Genomic DNA, 15408 nt, shown 5'->3' with positions numbered 1-15408 from the left:
CCAGCATGCCCACGGCCCTAAAGAGGACAAGTGCGATAGAAGAAGGACAATGTTCATTTCACCATTTTAATGACGCAAAGAGAAAGAGGTATGCATCTACCTATCAAGATCAACTAAGCAGAAAATACACAGGAGCTCAAAACAAAGCGGAAGTCTCATTTTTGTGTGATGGGAAACGAGTTGTGGTCCATTAGCTCTCCCACTCTCTCCTGCAGGGTTTGGACCACCTCTGCGAGGATGAACACATGTGTGTCATCCAAGTCCTTCAGGATAAACTTCTTCCCCAAGGCCATGGTTTCATCCAGGTACAAGAGGAACTGTTTCATGGCTGGGTCGCTGGGTAAAGAAGGTAAAATACATGTTAGATTTGACAAAATATGATCACAAAGACAACATTTTGACAGCTGTTTAGTTTTTACCATTCAACAAGGACACCTTTGTGCACGTTGACCATGTCGATCGGCTGACTTGGAGGATCGTTTAAGTGACCTGTTGGACAAAATTATAATGTTCGATTTGAAACATTTCCACAAACTGGAAGTGCATGTTAGCATGTCAATGTAGCTCCATAACGATACATAGCCAGTGTTGGCCACTACTCCGGGTTTAAACCATTTACCTCGATAATTTAATGTTCAGCACAAGTACAGCAACTAACTGTAGCAACAAATTTTTTTAGCTGATTTAAACATACGTATTTTACCAACCTGGAATATATTATCATCGAATGTTGGCTAATGCTAGCTTGTGTACTGCATTGTGATGTTGACGTACGGCGTCTGCGGAGGGACAATTGGCTTCGTGCGCTACTGCGCATGCGCTTCTTTGTGTCGGTTTTCACTGACGCATTCGTCATTTGGCAAGAGAAGTTCGAGGTGAGTTTTTGAAGTAATTGTTTGGAAAAATTAAACCAAAAAACTTGGAATTTACTTTTAACACATAAATAAATATAAATGCAAGTCTCTTTTAACTTGTCAAGAAATACAGCAGAGCTAATATAACGCTAGCTTTCAGTAGACAATGTAATGATAATTGTAGAAAAAAAACATACAGAAACAACAAGGACTCAAATGAGGTCTCCAACCTAACACTTTTTATTGTCATCTTGTGAAATGTTGGACCACAAAAAGACTAAAGATTGAATTCCATTCACTAGTCAGACATGAAACTATGTTAGGAAACAATAAAAAGCATAAATACACAAATAAAATCCAAACCTGTAACTTTGATTTGAAATACTGAGAGGTACGTCAGTGTTTAAAAAATACTTTTGTATTAAATAAGCTTGTGGGTCGAATTTAGATGGGAAAAATTAAATCTGAATGTGTAATCATGACCAACTTGTTAATGTGATAAATTAGTGAGAGATAAGCTTTCAGTTTTCTACTATCGCAACTAGCAACTCTTCGCTGGTTAGCCATGTTAATTGTCATTATTTCTGGTTCAAGTATGTTGTATGTTAACAATGGTGGTCAATGGCCAATGGAGTTCTTCAGTGTTTCCTGGATGAACTGAAGGCTGCGCTTGTACAGGAATGACTCCTTCTTCTCTGGCTTGCAGATGCTCAGATGATCCACGTCCACTTCGATCAGGTCCCCGATGCCGATGTCTGCGAACCAGAACCCGAGCAAGGTGAGGAGGAGTCTGTTTCGTTGACTAAAATGCCTGTCGGTCTTACTTACTTGCCGACTGTGCTGGCACCACCAGTATCTTGATCATTGGGCCGATGTTTGTTGGCAGCGTCTCTGCAAAGCTAAGCACCTTGATTTCTCCCTCTTTGGCCACGTTCAAGAAGTTCTCGTTAAGGTCACGCAGTGCTGGTGAGTCTTAATTAAAGCACATCAATTTATCACTTGCATCACAAGAACATTTACACCAACTTTAGTCCTGAATCGCGAACCTTTGCAAAGCTCTCTGACTTCGATGGAGGGGAAGAGGAGATATCGGACATTGACAGAGTATTCCGCCATAAAGGTTCCGTGATGAGGGACGCTGTAGAACAAAATGCCTTTGGTGTTTTTTAGCAGCTCCTGCATATCTGGGTCCTCAGAGGCATCAATTAGCATTTTTTTCACCAGCAAGCCTGGCAGGAAAATGAAGAAAAATGTCAAAAATGGTTATAGTTATAACACAAGCCTCGCAAAGATGTGGCGTACCTCCCATACTGTGAGCTACCCAGACCACCGGCCTGTCGCCAACCCCTGCCATCTTTAGCTTGTTGAGCAGCTCTCGACTCCTGCTGGCCAAGGACTTTCTGCAGAGAGAAAAGTATGAAAATAATCAACTACTATATTTACTCACATTTTTTATTGTTTTTCCTGAACATTATGATGCAGTTTTAACTCTACAGACGTCATATGATGCACTCATAGTAAAATATTCCTGACCTTTGATTCTCGGCGGGACACTTAGCCATCCAGTCACTGAGGTGGCTATCGTATTCCACAGATAACACCCTCAAATTAGGACAATCTGCAGCTAACCATGACTGTCAATTAAAGGACAATGAGCAGATAACCATAATCAACAAGACACACTGGAGATGCATGGTCACTTACCTTTGGCCAGCACTCAGTGTAATCATCCCCGTAGTCTATATTGTTCCCTTCGTCTAACGCACTTCTGTCCCTCTGGCGCCATGTCTTAAAGGCGGCCCCCAGGATACCGTGGATGAACAGCACGTCTGCTTTAATTGGCTGGCTGCAATTTAACACAAAGAGTTGGTTTGAAAATAAAAAAACAACAAAACAGTAAGAGTGACACATTTTAACGCAGACCAAAGTGTTTTCTCCTACTTGCCACGTGTTTGCGGGTGGAGGACGTAGACCCCGTCTTGGTACTTCTCTTTCACCGTCTCCCTGTCCAGGTTGGCGAGCGCGCGAGCTGCATGGGACGCCTGCATGACGTGAGGAGACTGCATCACCTCGGCCAGGACTGATACCCACCCTTGAGGTTGGTCAAGACAAAACAGCATTATAGAACAGTGCGTTCAAAAATAGGCTATACACATAATCCTGTCTTTTAATAAAAGACAGTAAACATGGGCATATTTCAGACATAGTTGCAAATGGTGATTAATTTATTTCAAAACTGGGATTAATCCAATTAAAAAAAAAATCATTTGACAGAAAAGCTTAAAAACATAAGTGCTAACATAAGGTACAATATGACTTACCAGACTGAACGATGGCCTTGTGAGCGCTGTCATTGAGCGCCAGGTTCCCGATGATTCGCACAATGTTCCTCTGAATCTTCTGTGAGTCACTCCTTAGCTGGTAAACTCTCTGAAGGAGCATGAGACCCCCGTTGGACACTATGTGGTCACAGTGGCTTTGAACCTGCAGGGCATAAAAGCAATGTTAATACCTAGTATGGTTACCTTAAGTAAGTTGGGTCATTCCATTCATCTGACCTTGGAGTGCTGGACTAGGGCCTGTAGGCAGAAGGACTCCACCTTCTCAGATGGGACAGAAGTCAGACTCTGGGCGTAGGGCAACCCGTTGCCACCAAAACACCACAGGCCACCCTGGAACAAAGCATTTGAAGAGTCGAGGATAAACAGGATTTTGCTTCTGTTTCATTTTGTCCTTACCCGCTGAGCTGCCAACGACTGAGTGCTTTCTCTGAGGGCCAGCGACGTAAAATACTGAACACACTGGTCCACCTCGGACTGCGGCAGAGAGGCGAGCAGTTGCCTCAGACCGTCCTCTGCTGAGAAGCCCTGTCAAGTTGACGACAAATCAATGGCAAATCTTAATCGAGACTCCCGCTAATACTATTCCACGCTTATGCTTACATCATCGAGGTCAGGAAGTGCAGGGGGAGGCAGGAAGAATCGCAGGTCCACCCGTGGAGTCCGAGCGAGGCCCACTGCGGTTCTCTGGTCTATAACCTGGGCCGCGGTCTGATACTGGTAGTCTGCATGGTTGACATGACATTACACTCACGTCTATGTCCTTTAGGTATGTAATGCCTGTTGTTATTATATAATTATTATTACCTTGCCAGTGGTGATTCTGTGCAAGTTCCTGCACAGCTTGTAATCTGACAGCTCGACTGTCGGATTGTGTCCTTTTTAGCAAGACCCATAGGGCCACTTCATGTGGGTCCGCGTCCACATGACTGAGCCGTTCTATAAAAAAATACAAATGTAGAAACATTACGGGTGTCACAAGACACTCGGTTCACAAGATGAGATGAGATAGGTGAAGATTACATTTTAAGAAATATTTAAAGACAATATATTGCCATCTACCAATTTAATTTCTACAACATTCCACTATTCTTCACTCTGTGTGTATGCTAGAAGCCCCGCCTCCACCCACCAAGACAGACTGTATGACTGACAAAGGGCTCACCCCTTTCATGCGGCTGTTCTATGGAACAAACAATGTGCTGAAACCAGTGCAGTGAAGTCTTTGGAGGCAGCAGATAAGGAAAACAGACACGCATACAAATGGCAATATATTGAGGCCGGCAAAATGAGCAAGCTCATTTTCATTTATTGTGTGATTTATTCATTCATTTATTATCGTCACAGCCCTAGTGGCCACTAAATGACAAAACTAGTCACATTTCAATCTTATGAGATGTTGTGACACCCCAAACAAACACAATACATGTTTAAAACTATATATTTTTTTAAATGAAGTGCATCTGCTGCTCTACCTATTGACACTACAGAATCTACACAACCACACACACGTTTACAAACCTTGTGGAAGCAAACTTTGCCTCATCGACTTGGCAGCTAGTTTCAGATAAAAAAATTCATGTGTTTAGCTTATCTTTGTACTTTAAAGATGCATTGTGGTTGAGTGTTGATATATTTTGTAAAATGTAGGATTAGTAATGGTACATTTTATGATAAGGCTCTTGATTAGATTGATACAGTACTGTAGATCCCCAGCTGTTGTACAGTAGAATTAGCAGCTAATGACAAAAAAAAAAACGCAAGTAATTTCATTTTTGGTTTCCCCCTCACGTAACTACATCTCAAATTGTGACTATGGGGATCCACTGTACCAAATGTTGTGGCTGATGAGTGTGTATGTATGACAGACCAGGATGTGGAAAACAGGTGCTTCCTTTAGCCTTGGCACAAGAGTGTGCACATTTTTTAAAGTTAATAATAGTAATAATAATGTATTCAGTATCGGAGAGAAGCTCTAGCTTCATTCATGCTGTTTCTTACCATCTAACGACTGCAGCAGAAGGCGTGAGGATATTTCTAGAAACCGTCTGGCCGCTTTATGAAGTTCCCTCCTTGTCTTGTGGGTGAGCCCTGGAAAATACACATCAAAAAAACAACATAACTTGAAATGACGTATTGATAATGATGTCAGTTGGTGTGTATTGTCGGGCCTAGTAGCGGTAATGACAGTGAAAGGGGAAGGAAGAAAGACAGGAAGTGATGGCAGTAAATGTCACTGAGCACCTGGACAAAGCAGGAATCAACTTTGTGCACACCCAAGAAGAGAAAATCACGCCTGCCAGCAGTTATTATTTAAAGGACCCGATTTAAGAGCAACATGGAACCAACTTAAAGTTGAAATTATCCTATTTGTTTTGTGGAGCTGCTAATATTTACATATGGACTGGATCTTTCACTGTGATGTCATGATCAAAAGTTTTTGATCCCGTACCTGCAGCGAGGTTGTCCCTTTCATCAGAGGGACTGGTTCGTAGATAAATGTACGACTTGTACTTTTCCTGAAGAATCGCACTCGTGTCAATGGTCACAGCTTTGTCCAAGGCCGCCACCTCGTATGTGATAAAAAGGCAGCCTCTGCGGGAGCATTGTGACGACGCACCGTTATTGAGGCAATTCCCAAGTCAAGGTTTCACTGGTGACTTACCCCAACACAACGGCACCCGTTACCTTGGCAACCTTCCCTAGATGTCAGCAGAAATACAATCTCACACGGTTGCCTGAAGCTAAAATAACATGCAATTTCAATAAAATGGGGATGTACAACTCACTTAAATCCTTCCACCGTAGCACCTTGTTGAGGCCGGGCACCACAACTGTACTTAGTCTCCTACAGCGGATCAAACGCAGGGCAGATGCCGACATCTTCTCCTGTCTTTCCTGCTAGGATGTCCCGGAGGTCGGGTGACAAAAAGAAATACACAAACCTGACAGGCAGGCGAGACTACAAATTTGCGTATAGTAAATAGTGGACCAGTATCGTCAATTCCTACACTTTTTATGTGGATATTTTCATCATCTTTCATATCTCAATATCGTTCCGATATCGACACAATCGATTTTTGGATCGATCTTCCCCACATCTACAGTACTCCAGACCTGTGGTTATTCAAACGATTATTCTAAATCGAACGTGTTGTGCTGGATCTCACTAGTGTTTATGCTAAAGCTCCTAGCTACAATAACTGCGATGTTTGCAAGCGTGAATCCTCAGTATTCTAAGATGAAAAATAACAAAGACTGAAATGAAAGACGAAGTGAAAGTGACAGTCCCCACAGGAACACACAGCACATTAGGAGGTTAGAGTGTGTGAAACACCCAACTAAAACACCAAATGTAGCTACAGCTAGTGGCTAATCAATCACCGGAGTAGCCCTTCAAATGAGATGATAGGTCACCAAGAAAACGAGCCTGCATTCCCATCGTTGAGCTTTAAAAACCAACGGAGCTAATCCAGTTGGCTGACAGCTACCTTTAAAAGGCGACTACGTGTCTGACAGTCCCCTCAATGCTGAATTTGTTTACTTAATCTACTTGCTTACTTACACGTTTGATGTCAAACTGGCGAATTACACGATTTCTGCCTTGACTTGTAAAAAGTCGAAAGTTTCGCCCACTAATGCGGAGCTGTGTTTTTACAGAACGTGTCGCACAATTTCTACGTCATCGTTGTAAACACGCCTCTCACGTGAACGTGCATCTACCATGAAAATATTGAAATTTATATTTATATTTACACTTGACATAAATATTTACTATCAAACAACATACATTTGAGCATTTTTGTATTTATATACAAATGTTTTTTACATAGCAGAATACAACAACATATCCAATTAGTAAGTTAGTAAAAATACATTTTGCCTACATTATGAGTATAATGAAGCTCAGAATATAATCAGAATTACTTCAAGGACAAATGTCATTCTGCTTTGCAAAGTTGGTCAATTTAAAATTAAACGAGGATACAAAATATGAATAAAAATACATATTGTCAAACTTCCGATGCCTACATTTATTACAAAGCTACAGTCACATCATAACTGAACCTCTGGGCTACAGCACAAATTCAAAAAGTCTTTCCAAACATTTTTAAATTATTAAAAGCGACTGGATTGTTTATTGTTTAAAGCCCAGGTAACAATTTGGACAGTAAATATGTATTTTTTTGTGCTACAGTATGAACAGCAGCTTTAGTCTTTGGACTCCATTCCTTTGGCATCCTAGGTATGAGTCTCCTGATATGCCCTAATGATACTCTCATAAGCAGGAGGCGGGGTCTGTGTTGCTTGGAAACCACTGACGCCGCTGTCCCCCCAAAAGGAGTGGGGTCTGGGTGGGGTGGCAGCTGTGTGAGCGGAGTCAGCGGCGGTTGTCATGATGGGCGTTCGAGGCAATGACGTCTGACTCCCCTCCTCGGCCTCCCTGGCAATTTGGCTGCAGTGAAGGAGTGGATGGAAAGTGGAGGCCCTGAAGCTTGACTTATACCCCAGCGGGTCGAGGGCATCCGGGGTGGAGGTCTGGCGGTGGAAGGTGAAAGCGGCGCTGACCAGGCTGTTGTTGCTTCGCCGGTCGTGGCTGCTGCTGCTGCGGTTGAAGCCCGGGCGGTTTCTAGGGGCGGCACGCGACTGGCGAGGGGGGCTGCGCGTGATGCTGGCCGAGCCTGCTTTGCGTCGGGAAAACCATGTGAGGATCACGTAGACCAGGGCTCCCAAGACCAGGCCCACCGCCACGGAAACACAGAAAGCTATGATCAGGGGCACTATGAAGGGAGACATTTAAATCAGGTGCGTTTGTAGTGTGGGACTATGAGTCTGCTCTATTGTTGATCTTATTTATATATTTAATATGAACTCCAATCCAAGTCAAAATGATCCAAAACATTGGATCATTGCTAACAGCATCTTCCTGTCATTTTGACAAATAGGCCTCAGTGTGGGCACCGTATAGGAGGAAAAAGTTTCCAACGGACCCTCCAAAACTAGATACATGGTGACAAGAGCTTTCTGGGTGGGTGCAAATGTGATTTTTTTTTTCATGAGGCGCAGAATGTTTGGCAGAACCCCTGGGTCCGCCTCGGCAACAAAGTGGTTGCATTTAAATGCTGCAGTGAAGATAAGGCAAACTTGTTTTTGTTGCTTTTGGGTATTAACGGTGGACAAAATCTTGTTGGACAAAAACTAATTTCCCTTTCAATGCATTGCAGAGTTAAAGTGAAACTTTTTCAGCTTTTTCTCATATTTCTTGTCATTTAATCCCTGAAAGAGCTGCTAAAAGATAGAAGAAAAGTTGAGAAAACTCACCAGCATCAAATGACTGAAGTATTTCCATGAAGAAATGAGTGTTGTTTACAGCCATGACTTAGCCTTCAGTGTCATCTGAGTGCTTCTTTTTCTATTTGTTATATATCTTAATGGATTTTCCTGTCTTTCTACAGACCTTCTTTCCTGCTCTTTCGCTTTCTTCTCTCCTCCCCTCACTCCCTGTGTGTCAGTCAGCCTCCCTCCGAGAGACCCGGCCCAGAGGCGCTGGTGGACTGGCGGCTAAACTCTGGTGGCTTGTCTTGTTTATGGAAGCGGAAAAACTCAGCTGTCACGTTTCCTGCTTTTCTGCTTGAAATGAGCTCCAGGAGAGGCTTATCTAAGCAGGACAGAGATCCTGGCGTTGGGGAGTGGGAGGGTTGACTTTACTGCCTTCCTCTACTATCATTTCCTTTGGCTTGATAAATGTGAACAGTGTAGAACTAAACCAGTCAACACTGCATATAGAAAATACTCACATGAGCACTATAGTTAGTAATGGTGTGCCTGAGTTTTTGTAGACATCAGCACTTTTTTAACCTTCTCCAGCCAAAAGTCTCACATTTTCCACAACGTCTGCCAGGTCAGTGGTCGTCTGGCCCCTTCTGGGTATCAGCCAGCCAGTGGAAACATTCATTTTGATAAGACTGACATGGAACCCTGGAACACGGCGGTCATGAAATGCATTTTAAATCAAGTCATCGATGATACCTGCGTAGTCAGCACTGTGTGTAATCCTCTCCATCTGAAATTCGTCACAGCAGACAAGCTTGTAACCTTGTTGGTATGAAAATACGCTGCAAGTCCCATTTTTCTATTTAAATATGACAAGAAAGCAGCCTCAAGCATTTGTTTTTCTACTCATTTGTAGTTCATGGATGTAAAATCATCTGTTTTCATCCTTACCAGTAGATGGGGTAATAGTCCACTGTAGTATGTGTAGTTTACCTTGCTGTGGTTCTTTTTTTGGTCAAGTACTCCATAACCAGAGAAAAAATATTTTCGGTTGTAGCATCAATAGGAAATAAATACACATAGCTTAATTACTAATAAAGGTAAGCAGAGAGAGCTCTCTTTGGCACCGAGTCAATTTCATCACACAACTTTCTAATAAGCTCTTCACAGAACGCTGACTATGCAGCATGGAGATTAAGACAGCAGCGGCACGTTTTGCACTCAGGTCTGTTTCACGTTGATGTGCCACAATCTTTCATTGGTTGACCCCTTGTGCTTTACCTCGACTGCAGCGAAGCGTCCCTTCGCTCCTTGGCTGCATCTGTTTGGTCCTGAGGGGCTGTCGATGGTAGAGGTCACCCTGAGCCCATGCTGCATAGGAACGGATGGCCTGGCTTCACTGCAGAGGTAGCACCCCACCCCGACACATCACACAATTAAGCACTAGCATCCATTTTACACTGTTGACAGCTAAGAGGATGCATTTTTTGACTTTTAAAATATGTTGATTGCCCAAAATGTGAAATTTGATCTGTGGTTAATATGCTACTTCTAAGCAGGGTTTTAGTTGTTGTTTGTGATCTGTTCATTTAATTTCTGCTATGTTACACTCTCCTGCCTGCTGTGTGTGTACCCTCGTCACCCCGCCTCCACCCACTGAGACAAAAACTGACAAAAGGTTTCATTCCGTTCATGCAGTTGTTCTATGGAACAAACAAGGTGCTGGAAGCAATGAACTCTCTTCGAGACACATATACACACAGCAATTTATTGAGACCGGCAAAATGATTCATTCATTCATTTTCTGCCGCTTATCCTTACGAGGCGTGCTGGAGCCTATCCCAGCTGTCTTGGTACACCCTGGACTGGTCGCCAGCCAGTCCACAGGGCACATATAGACAAACAACCATTCAAACTACCCGGAGAAAACCCACGCATGCACAGGGAGAACATGCAAACTCCACACAGAGATGGCCGAGGGTGGAATTGAACTCGGGTCTCCTAGCTGTGTGAGCGCTAACCACTCATCCACCGGCAAAATGATATTTTCATTTATTGGGTGATTCATTTATTTGTCATATTTTAATCTTGCAAGATCTTGTGACACCCCTAGTGGATACATTTTATATCTATGCTGAGTCTTTGAACTCTGAAAAGTCTACAAATAAGGCGTACTAGCCCTTTAATTAAAGGGAACAGAAGTCCTGTTTGAGTTGAAAGAGACACCACTCAAAGTAATGCTTATGACACCCAAAGCACTTTACGGTGAAGCTGACTGGAACCAAATCATTTCTCCCAGTTACTGAGGCAGGTAATAGTTTTCAAATCTAGTAATAACCATTAAAAACATTGCAAAAAACTACAATTGTAAGCACCATCATACAATGTATGCTATATTATTTCATTGACTGCATCATTGAGTCATTTTTTACAGTGGGAAAGCAAAGGCAGGCGATGTTACCTGGCAGCTCATTGGGTCCTGATGGAAGAGAAGAACCAACATCCTCTCTGGTTGGACAGCAGGTGGCAGCGCATGCAGACCAGGAAGCGGTCCTGCCTGCAGACGTGAGTGCACAATCCACACTTACATCATCATCAGAGGAGGAGGAGAAGGAGGAGGAGCTGCTCCGAGTAAGAGACGGCTTCTGCAACAGGGATGAACTATGAAAATGTTTTTATTGTCCTATTAGAGTGATGCTGGGTTGAGATAACGCGGTCGAGCGGAGGACGAGCAGCATGGCATCGCCGCATCACTACAGACACTCTGCTCGTGACATTGCCAATGTGATGCAGAGGCTGCAAGGTAGGCATTAATTGCTTACTCATCTGTACTTGCAGCGCGTTTAGAGGTGACTCGCTGGACTGGCATGACACAGCAGAACCCCCAAAATACCAAATATGCAGCCTTCCTCTCTAAAGAGTGTCACTTTGTTCCATAAATGTCTTTTATTTTAGTCATGCAGTGTTCCAGCATGTACTAGTCAAGGACTGTGAACATTTTTAGGTAATATTTGGCTATGCTTTGACCCTCAGGGAATATCTTTTCTTCAGTTTTTCATTTTTATAATTAAAAATATAAGACTGATTCAGAACATGTGATGAATTGCACAGTGCGGACAAACTTGGTCGCCATATATCGGTATATATGTTCTCATGTACATTTAGTAGGAAATGAAAGTGAAACACTACACCATAATGGATAGCGCTGTAAAAGTACCATTTTAACATAAATACATAGTGAAAATTGAAAAAAAAATACGAAATGTAAAATAATAATTATGAAAAGTGACCTATAAGCTGTGCAAAGTAGTTTAAAAATATATACATATATACTGCATATGCAGTATATATAAATAAATTTGCACTTTTGGGGAATTTTGCCCAGCATTCACAATCCTTTTGCTGTGCATAGTAGTTTAAAAATATATACATATATACTGCATATGCAGTATATATAAATAAATTAGCACTTTTGGGGAATTTTGCCCATCATTCACAATCCTTTTGTGAAACATCAACACATACCGTATTATTTCTTTCCCTTTTCTGTGCATTCTAGCGTGAGAAAACAACTTAATATGAGCTAGCTAGCAACAAACGTCATGGTAAATACCTATTTTGAGTCTAAAGCCTTCACAAAGGTTTGTTGCTGTTTGTATTGTTCCCCTCTTGTCCTCGCACTTTTTTTCTTCTTTTCTATCCCCTCCTGCTCCGATCTGTCCAATACAATACAATGACTCATACAGAGTTGAGAGATGAGTCAGGTGATGCAGCTGAGATTTCCAATATGGCTGCTCCCAAGTGGATCTGTGTGTGTGTGTCAGCGCTGAGAAGTGGCTGTTTGGAGGTGTGTGGGCGCACTCTGCATCACACATTGATCTCTTCTAATTTTAGACGCTGGCGCTTCCCCTCCCGTTCAAAGACCAGTGTGATACTTTTGATTAAGACGTGGAGTGCAAATGGAACTGGTGCATTATTTATGCCGACATGTGTAGCACGAGTGACAGCCCCTCCTGCCTTCAAATAATCTTTCTTTTTGAAGCGGCACCGTCATTTATCAAGCCTCTGGGAGCCTCGTTTATGTCTTGAAATGACGTAAACTGTAAATAATTTAGCTCTTCCTCCTGTGAGTGTGGCTTGTTCCCAAACATGCCTTACATAATTACCCAATTACCCCGGGGGACTCATGTCGTAGAGTTGTGGATACTCAATTAACGTCACGTCTCATGATTTTAAGACTGTGTCTTATGTCCAACGCCGGTAATGATATCCGATGTTTGTTCAAGGTGTTCATGCAAGCTCAATTGAACAGTTGATCAAACCTGTGATCAGTCGAGACGAGAATCAAAGATGTGAACATGTGCTCCTCATCTTCCGTATCATCAAGGGTTGCTATTGGTGTTTCCATGCTGCATTTGACAGCTTTAAACAGAATCCATGTTGTCTTTCTTCAGGGTTAATGTGTTCATGTTTTATTTATGAGTCCTCCCGGGGAAAACATAAGTCAGAAGTCTTATTTTTTGTCATTTAACAGCCCTTAAGACAGATGACATGAACATGCTTACATCTCGGAGTCAGAAGGATGTTGTAACCCATGTTCCACATCTCGGCAGATAGCATTAAATGAGCTGAGCTTGGTTTTGGAAGCTATGCAACATAAAACAATCTCAACTTTTTGTGTCCCAGTTTAGAGATCTAGCCACCCACCCCACCCTACCCTACCCTACCCCCCCGGGCCACCCTCTCTCCCATCAACCGTCTCTTTTGGTGTACCTCTCTGCACTGAAACACAGCAATTAGTGACACCATATGGCGGAGAATGGTGAGGCCACTTTGAACACCTCCCAGCCTGAACTCCTCCATATGCTGAGGAATTTGTTTGTTTTTGTTTAGGTTTTTTTTTTGTGGTCTTTTGTTAATGAGAAAAGAGATGCACTGTTTCTCCTATTTTCATTTTCTCCCCAGTGGGTGGCAGAGGCGTTCGATTCCTGCCTGCCGGCTCTGAACGACTTCTGCCTGCCCGTCAGGCAGATAAAGTTAGTTCAGTTCCAATTTAGCTATCAGCAAATGAGGTTTCTCAGTCAACACAGGCTTTGGCGGCTTGTTGTGCAAAGCAGAGTGACTGCTGTTAAAGAAATTCTGCAGTGTTGTCCAATTTTTTTTTTTTTAAATAATCCCCTGCCAGTGATGTTTGCTGTGCTGGCAGATAGGCAGATGTGGAGGGGGTGAGGGGGAGTGGTAAGGGCAAGGGCAGTGGAGAAGAGCATATAGTCCTTCATTTATCACGATTAATCGGCATTCAGTATTAATAAGTTGAATGTTCTCATAGTTATGGCATAGAAAGCCTGTTTACACTCTTCTAAATGCATTTTTAAACGTTTAACTAGACATTAAATAACACCTTCATATGTGTATTACACAGTACAGTACATATAATCTCATTGAAAAGACATATTAGGAATAAGATAACATAGACTTGTTGTTTTTTTCTGGACATCGTACTTCCTGTGGTGGCTGTTGTCTCATCAATGTCTTGTAATGGTGGCTTTAAATGGCTTTACACTTCTATACACTCCTCTAGTGGACATAATAAGAGTAAATAAGGTGTGGAGAAGACAGGAAGTGATGTCCGAGGGTCAGAGTTGAGTTTTACTTTCGTACGTGGCCCGTGTTATTTTTATGATTATTGGGTTATTATTACTTTGCCTATAGTGCGATAATTTAAACTAGAAATACATAGTAAATGCCTTTTCTGGCCATCACAGCAGGGAACACCGACACCTAGTGGCCAGTGTAGAATACTACATTCACAATTACAATGCTTCTTCTGCCTTCTATTTGCATTTTAGTTTATTTAGTTACTTAATTATTATACTTAAATTACTTACTTAATTTGGTCATTTTTATGTTATTCATGTTATTTATATTTATAATTCAATTAAATACTTTGTGAATTACAGCAATGGAATGAGGGCACGATATTCCAACTGTGATGTAGTGAGGGACAACTGCGTATGTCTAAGCTAGTTCCAGTGGGGGAGCAAGTGTCCTTGAGGGCTCAAAGCAATGAAGAAACAAACATTGCGACTGAAACTGAAAGTGCATAAGGCCATTGGGGGGCTCACCATGGTGGGTTCGCTACGTCATTATTTAATTATTGCCTTGTATATGCCCATTGTTGTAGTTTCTGTGCAGTACATGTATTAACACAAGGGCCCACTAATTTTGTGGAGCACATTGTGTGAGAAATTTCAAGCCAATCCGTCTCAAGGGGTTTAATAACAGGAAATAATATGTCAGGAAAATATAGACTACATAGTCGGGGTGCAGGTTCTGCCGGATTTTTGACCATTTGCATTTTTTAAAGGTTATTTAAGGCACTCATAGGCTACCAAATGTGTAAAAGAATCATTGATCCTGTTCTACTGGAGATTAGGAAGTCATACTTGCGTAATACTACTACCAAACCAAAAAATCAGCAATAAAAACATAACCTTCTTGGCAGAGGTAAAAAAAAAAATAACGAGACAATGAGGCAGTCGTACACAGAAAAAAAACCCTCGCCAAATACTTAAGCTTCTGATTGCCGGTGGAACTGGCGCAGACCCTCCGTTTGGCCCACAGCCAGGTTGCTATCCGGTTGCCAGGGGCGACGCGACGCTTCGGCCGCAGCCAAGGAAGGCCCAAGCAGACGGTCACCTTGAGCCGTGCCAGCTTCCTGTTTGGTTTTTCCGGCGCCGCCTATTCATCCCCGCCAAACGCAGGCAGCGGAACAGACAACCGACCTAGCTGTGATGCATCTTGTAGGCCTTGATTGTTCCGCTGGGAGCGCCCATTTTAGCCGAGTGGTTAAACTGAAGCCTGTGAAGGTCGCTAGCACATTAAAACGAAAGCCATGTCGCCTCGGACCTGCGGCGCGTAAATAGTCCCTAGCATCTACT

General features: G+C 42.6%; 3 protein-coding genes across 7 annotated transcripts; all 3 read right to left on the bottom strand.

Annotated features, from left to right (window-relative positions):
* Positions 1-39: 39 nt before the first annotated feature.
* Positions 40-828, bottom strand: gtf2h5 (general transcription factor IIH, polypeptide 5). The gene is made up of 3 exons (XM_058057219.2): positions 708-828; positions 420-489; positions 40-336 (listed from the first exon to the last, which is right to left on the bottom strand). The coding sequence occupies exons 2-3, from the start codon at positions 452-454 to the stop codon at positions 156-158; spliced, it is 216 nt and encodes a 71-aa protein (XP_057913202.1). The 5' UTR covers positions 455-489; positions 708-828; the 3' UTR covers positions 40-155.
* Positions 829-1077: 249 nt separating this feature from the next.
* Positions 1078-6894, bottom strand: serac1 (serine active site containing 1). 3 transcript variants are annotated; one of them, XM_078799296.1, is made up of 18 exons: positions 6759-6894; positions 5983-6091; positions 5859-5895; positions 5646-5788; positions 5195-5284; positions 4715-4750; positions 4001-4132; positions 3797-3918; positions 3593-3721; positions 3413-3526; positions 3176-3338; positions 2796-2946; positions 2559-2700; positions 2388-2488; positions 2157-2254; positions 1901-2083; positions 1683-1826; positions 1078-1609 (listed from the first exon to the last, which is right to left on the bottom strand). In XM_078799296.1, exons 2-18 carry the CDS (start codon positions 6074-6076, stop codon positions 1473-1475), a joined length of 2016 nt encoding a protein of 671 aa, XP_078655422.1. In that variant the 5' UTR covers positions 6077-6091; positions 6759-6894; the 3' UTR covers positions 1078-1472. The 3 variants fall into 3 exon arrangements, with proteins under 3 accessions (XP_078655422.1, XP_078655424.1, XP_057913413.2); XM_078799298.1 differs by having other exon boundaries at positions 5983-6094; positions 6759-6885; XM_058057430.2 differs by lacking the exon at positions 4715-4750.
* A 94-nt stretch (positions 6895-6988) lies between these two features.
* Positions 6989-11075, bottom strand: myct1a (myc target 1a). Of its 3 annotated transcripts, none has more exons than XM_058056462.2 (3): positions 10929-11075; positions 9749-9866; positions 6989-7974 (listed from the first exon to the last, which is right to left on the bottom strand). In XM_058056462.2, exons 2-3 carry the CDS (start codon positions 9786-9788, stop codon positions 7436-7438), a joined length of 579 nt encoding a protein of 192 aa, XP_057912445.2. In that variant the 5' UTR covers positions 9789-9866; positions 10929-11075; the 3' UTR covers positions 6989-7435. The 3 variants fall into 3 exon arrangements, with proteins under 3 accessions (XP_057912445.2, XP_057912444.2, XP_057912443.2); XM_058056461.2 differs by lacking the exon at positions 10929-11075 and adding an exon at positions 8516-9172 and having other exon boundaries at positions 9749-9869; XM_058056460.2 differs by lacking the exons at positions 9749-9866; positions 10929-11075 and adding an exon at positions 8516-9468.
* Between the last annotated feature and the right edge of the window lie 4333 nt (positions 11076-15408).

This window comes from Doryrhamphus excisus, linkage group LG19 (genome assembly GCF_037039965.1).
Source record: "Doryrhamphus excisus strain RoL-2023G ecotype Guam linkage group LG19, RoL_Dexc_Guam_v1.1, whole genome shotgun sequence".
NCBI classification, from domain to species: domain Eukaryota; kingdom Metazoa; phylum Chordata; class Actinopteri; order Syngnathiformes; family Syngnathidae; genus Doryrhamphus; species Doryrhamphus excisus.
The sequence above is the reverse complement of the archived record's forward strand: the minus strand, read 5'-3'. Positions and strand labels throughout refer to the sequence as shown.

Bases quoted from the DNA above. Each gene is read 5' to 3' on its own strand.
- myct1a (XM_058056461.2), bottom strand. From the start codon at position 8,570: ATGGCTGTAAACAACACTCATTTCTTCATGGAAATACTTCAGTCATTT. The intron at 7,975-8,515 runs GTGAGTTTTCTC...CTCCCTTCATAG, and splicing joins ACTTCAGTCATTTGATGCTG to TGCCCCTGATCATAGCTTTC.
- gtf2h5 (XM_058057219.2), bottom strand. From the start codon at position 454: ATGGTCAACGTGCACAAAGGTGTCCTTGTTGAATG. The intron at 337-419 runs GTAAAAACTAAA...TTCTTTACCCAG, and splicing joins AAAGGTGTCCTTGTTGAATG to CGACCCAGCCATGAAACAGT.
- serac1 (XM_078799296.1), bottom strand. From the start codon at position 6,076: ATGTCGGCATCTGCCCTGCGTTTGATCCGCTGTAGGAGACTAAGTACA. The intron at 3,722-3,796 runs GTAAGCATAAGC...TCAACTTGACAG, and splicing joins CACTTCCTGACCTCGATGAT to GGCTTCTCAGCAGAGGACGG. The intron at 3,339-3,412 runs GTCAGATGAATG...TATGCCCTGCAG, and splicing joins CCCTAGTCCAGCACTCCAAG to GTTCAAAGCCACTGTGACCA.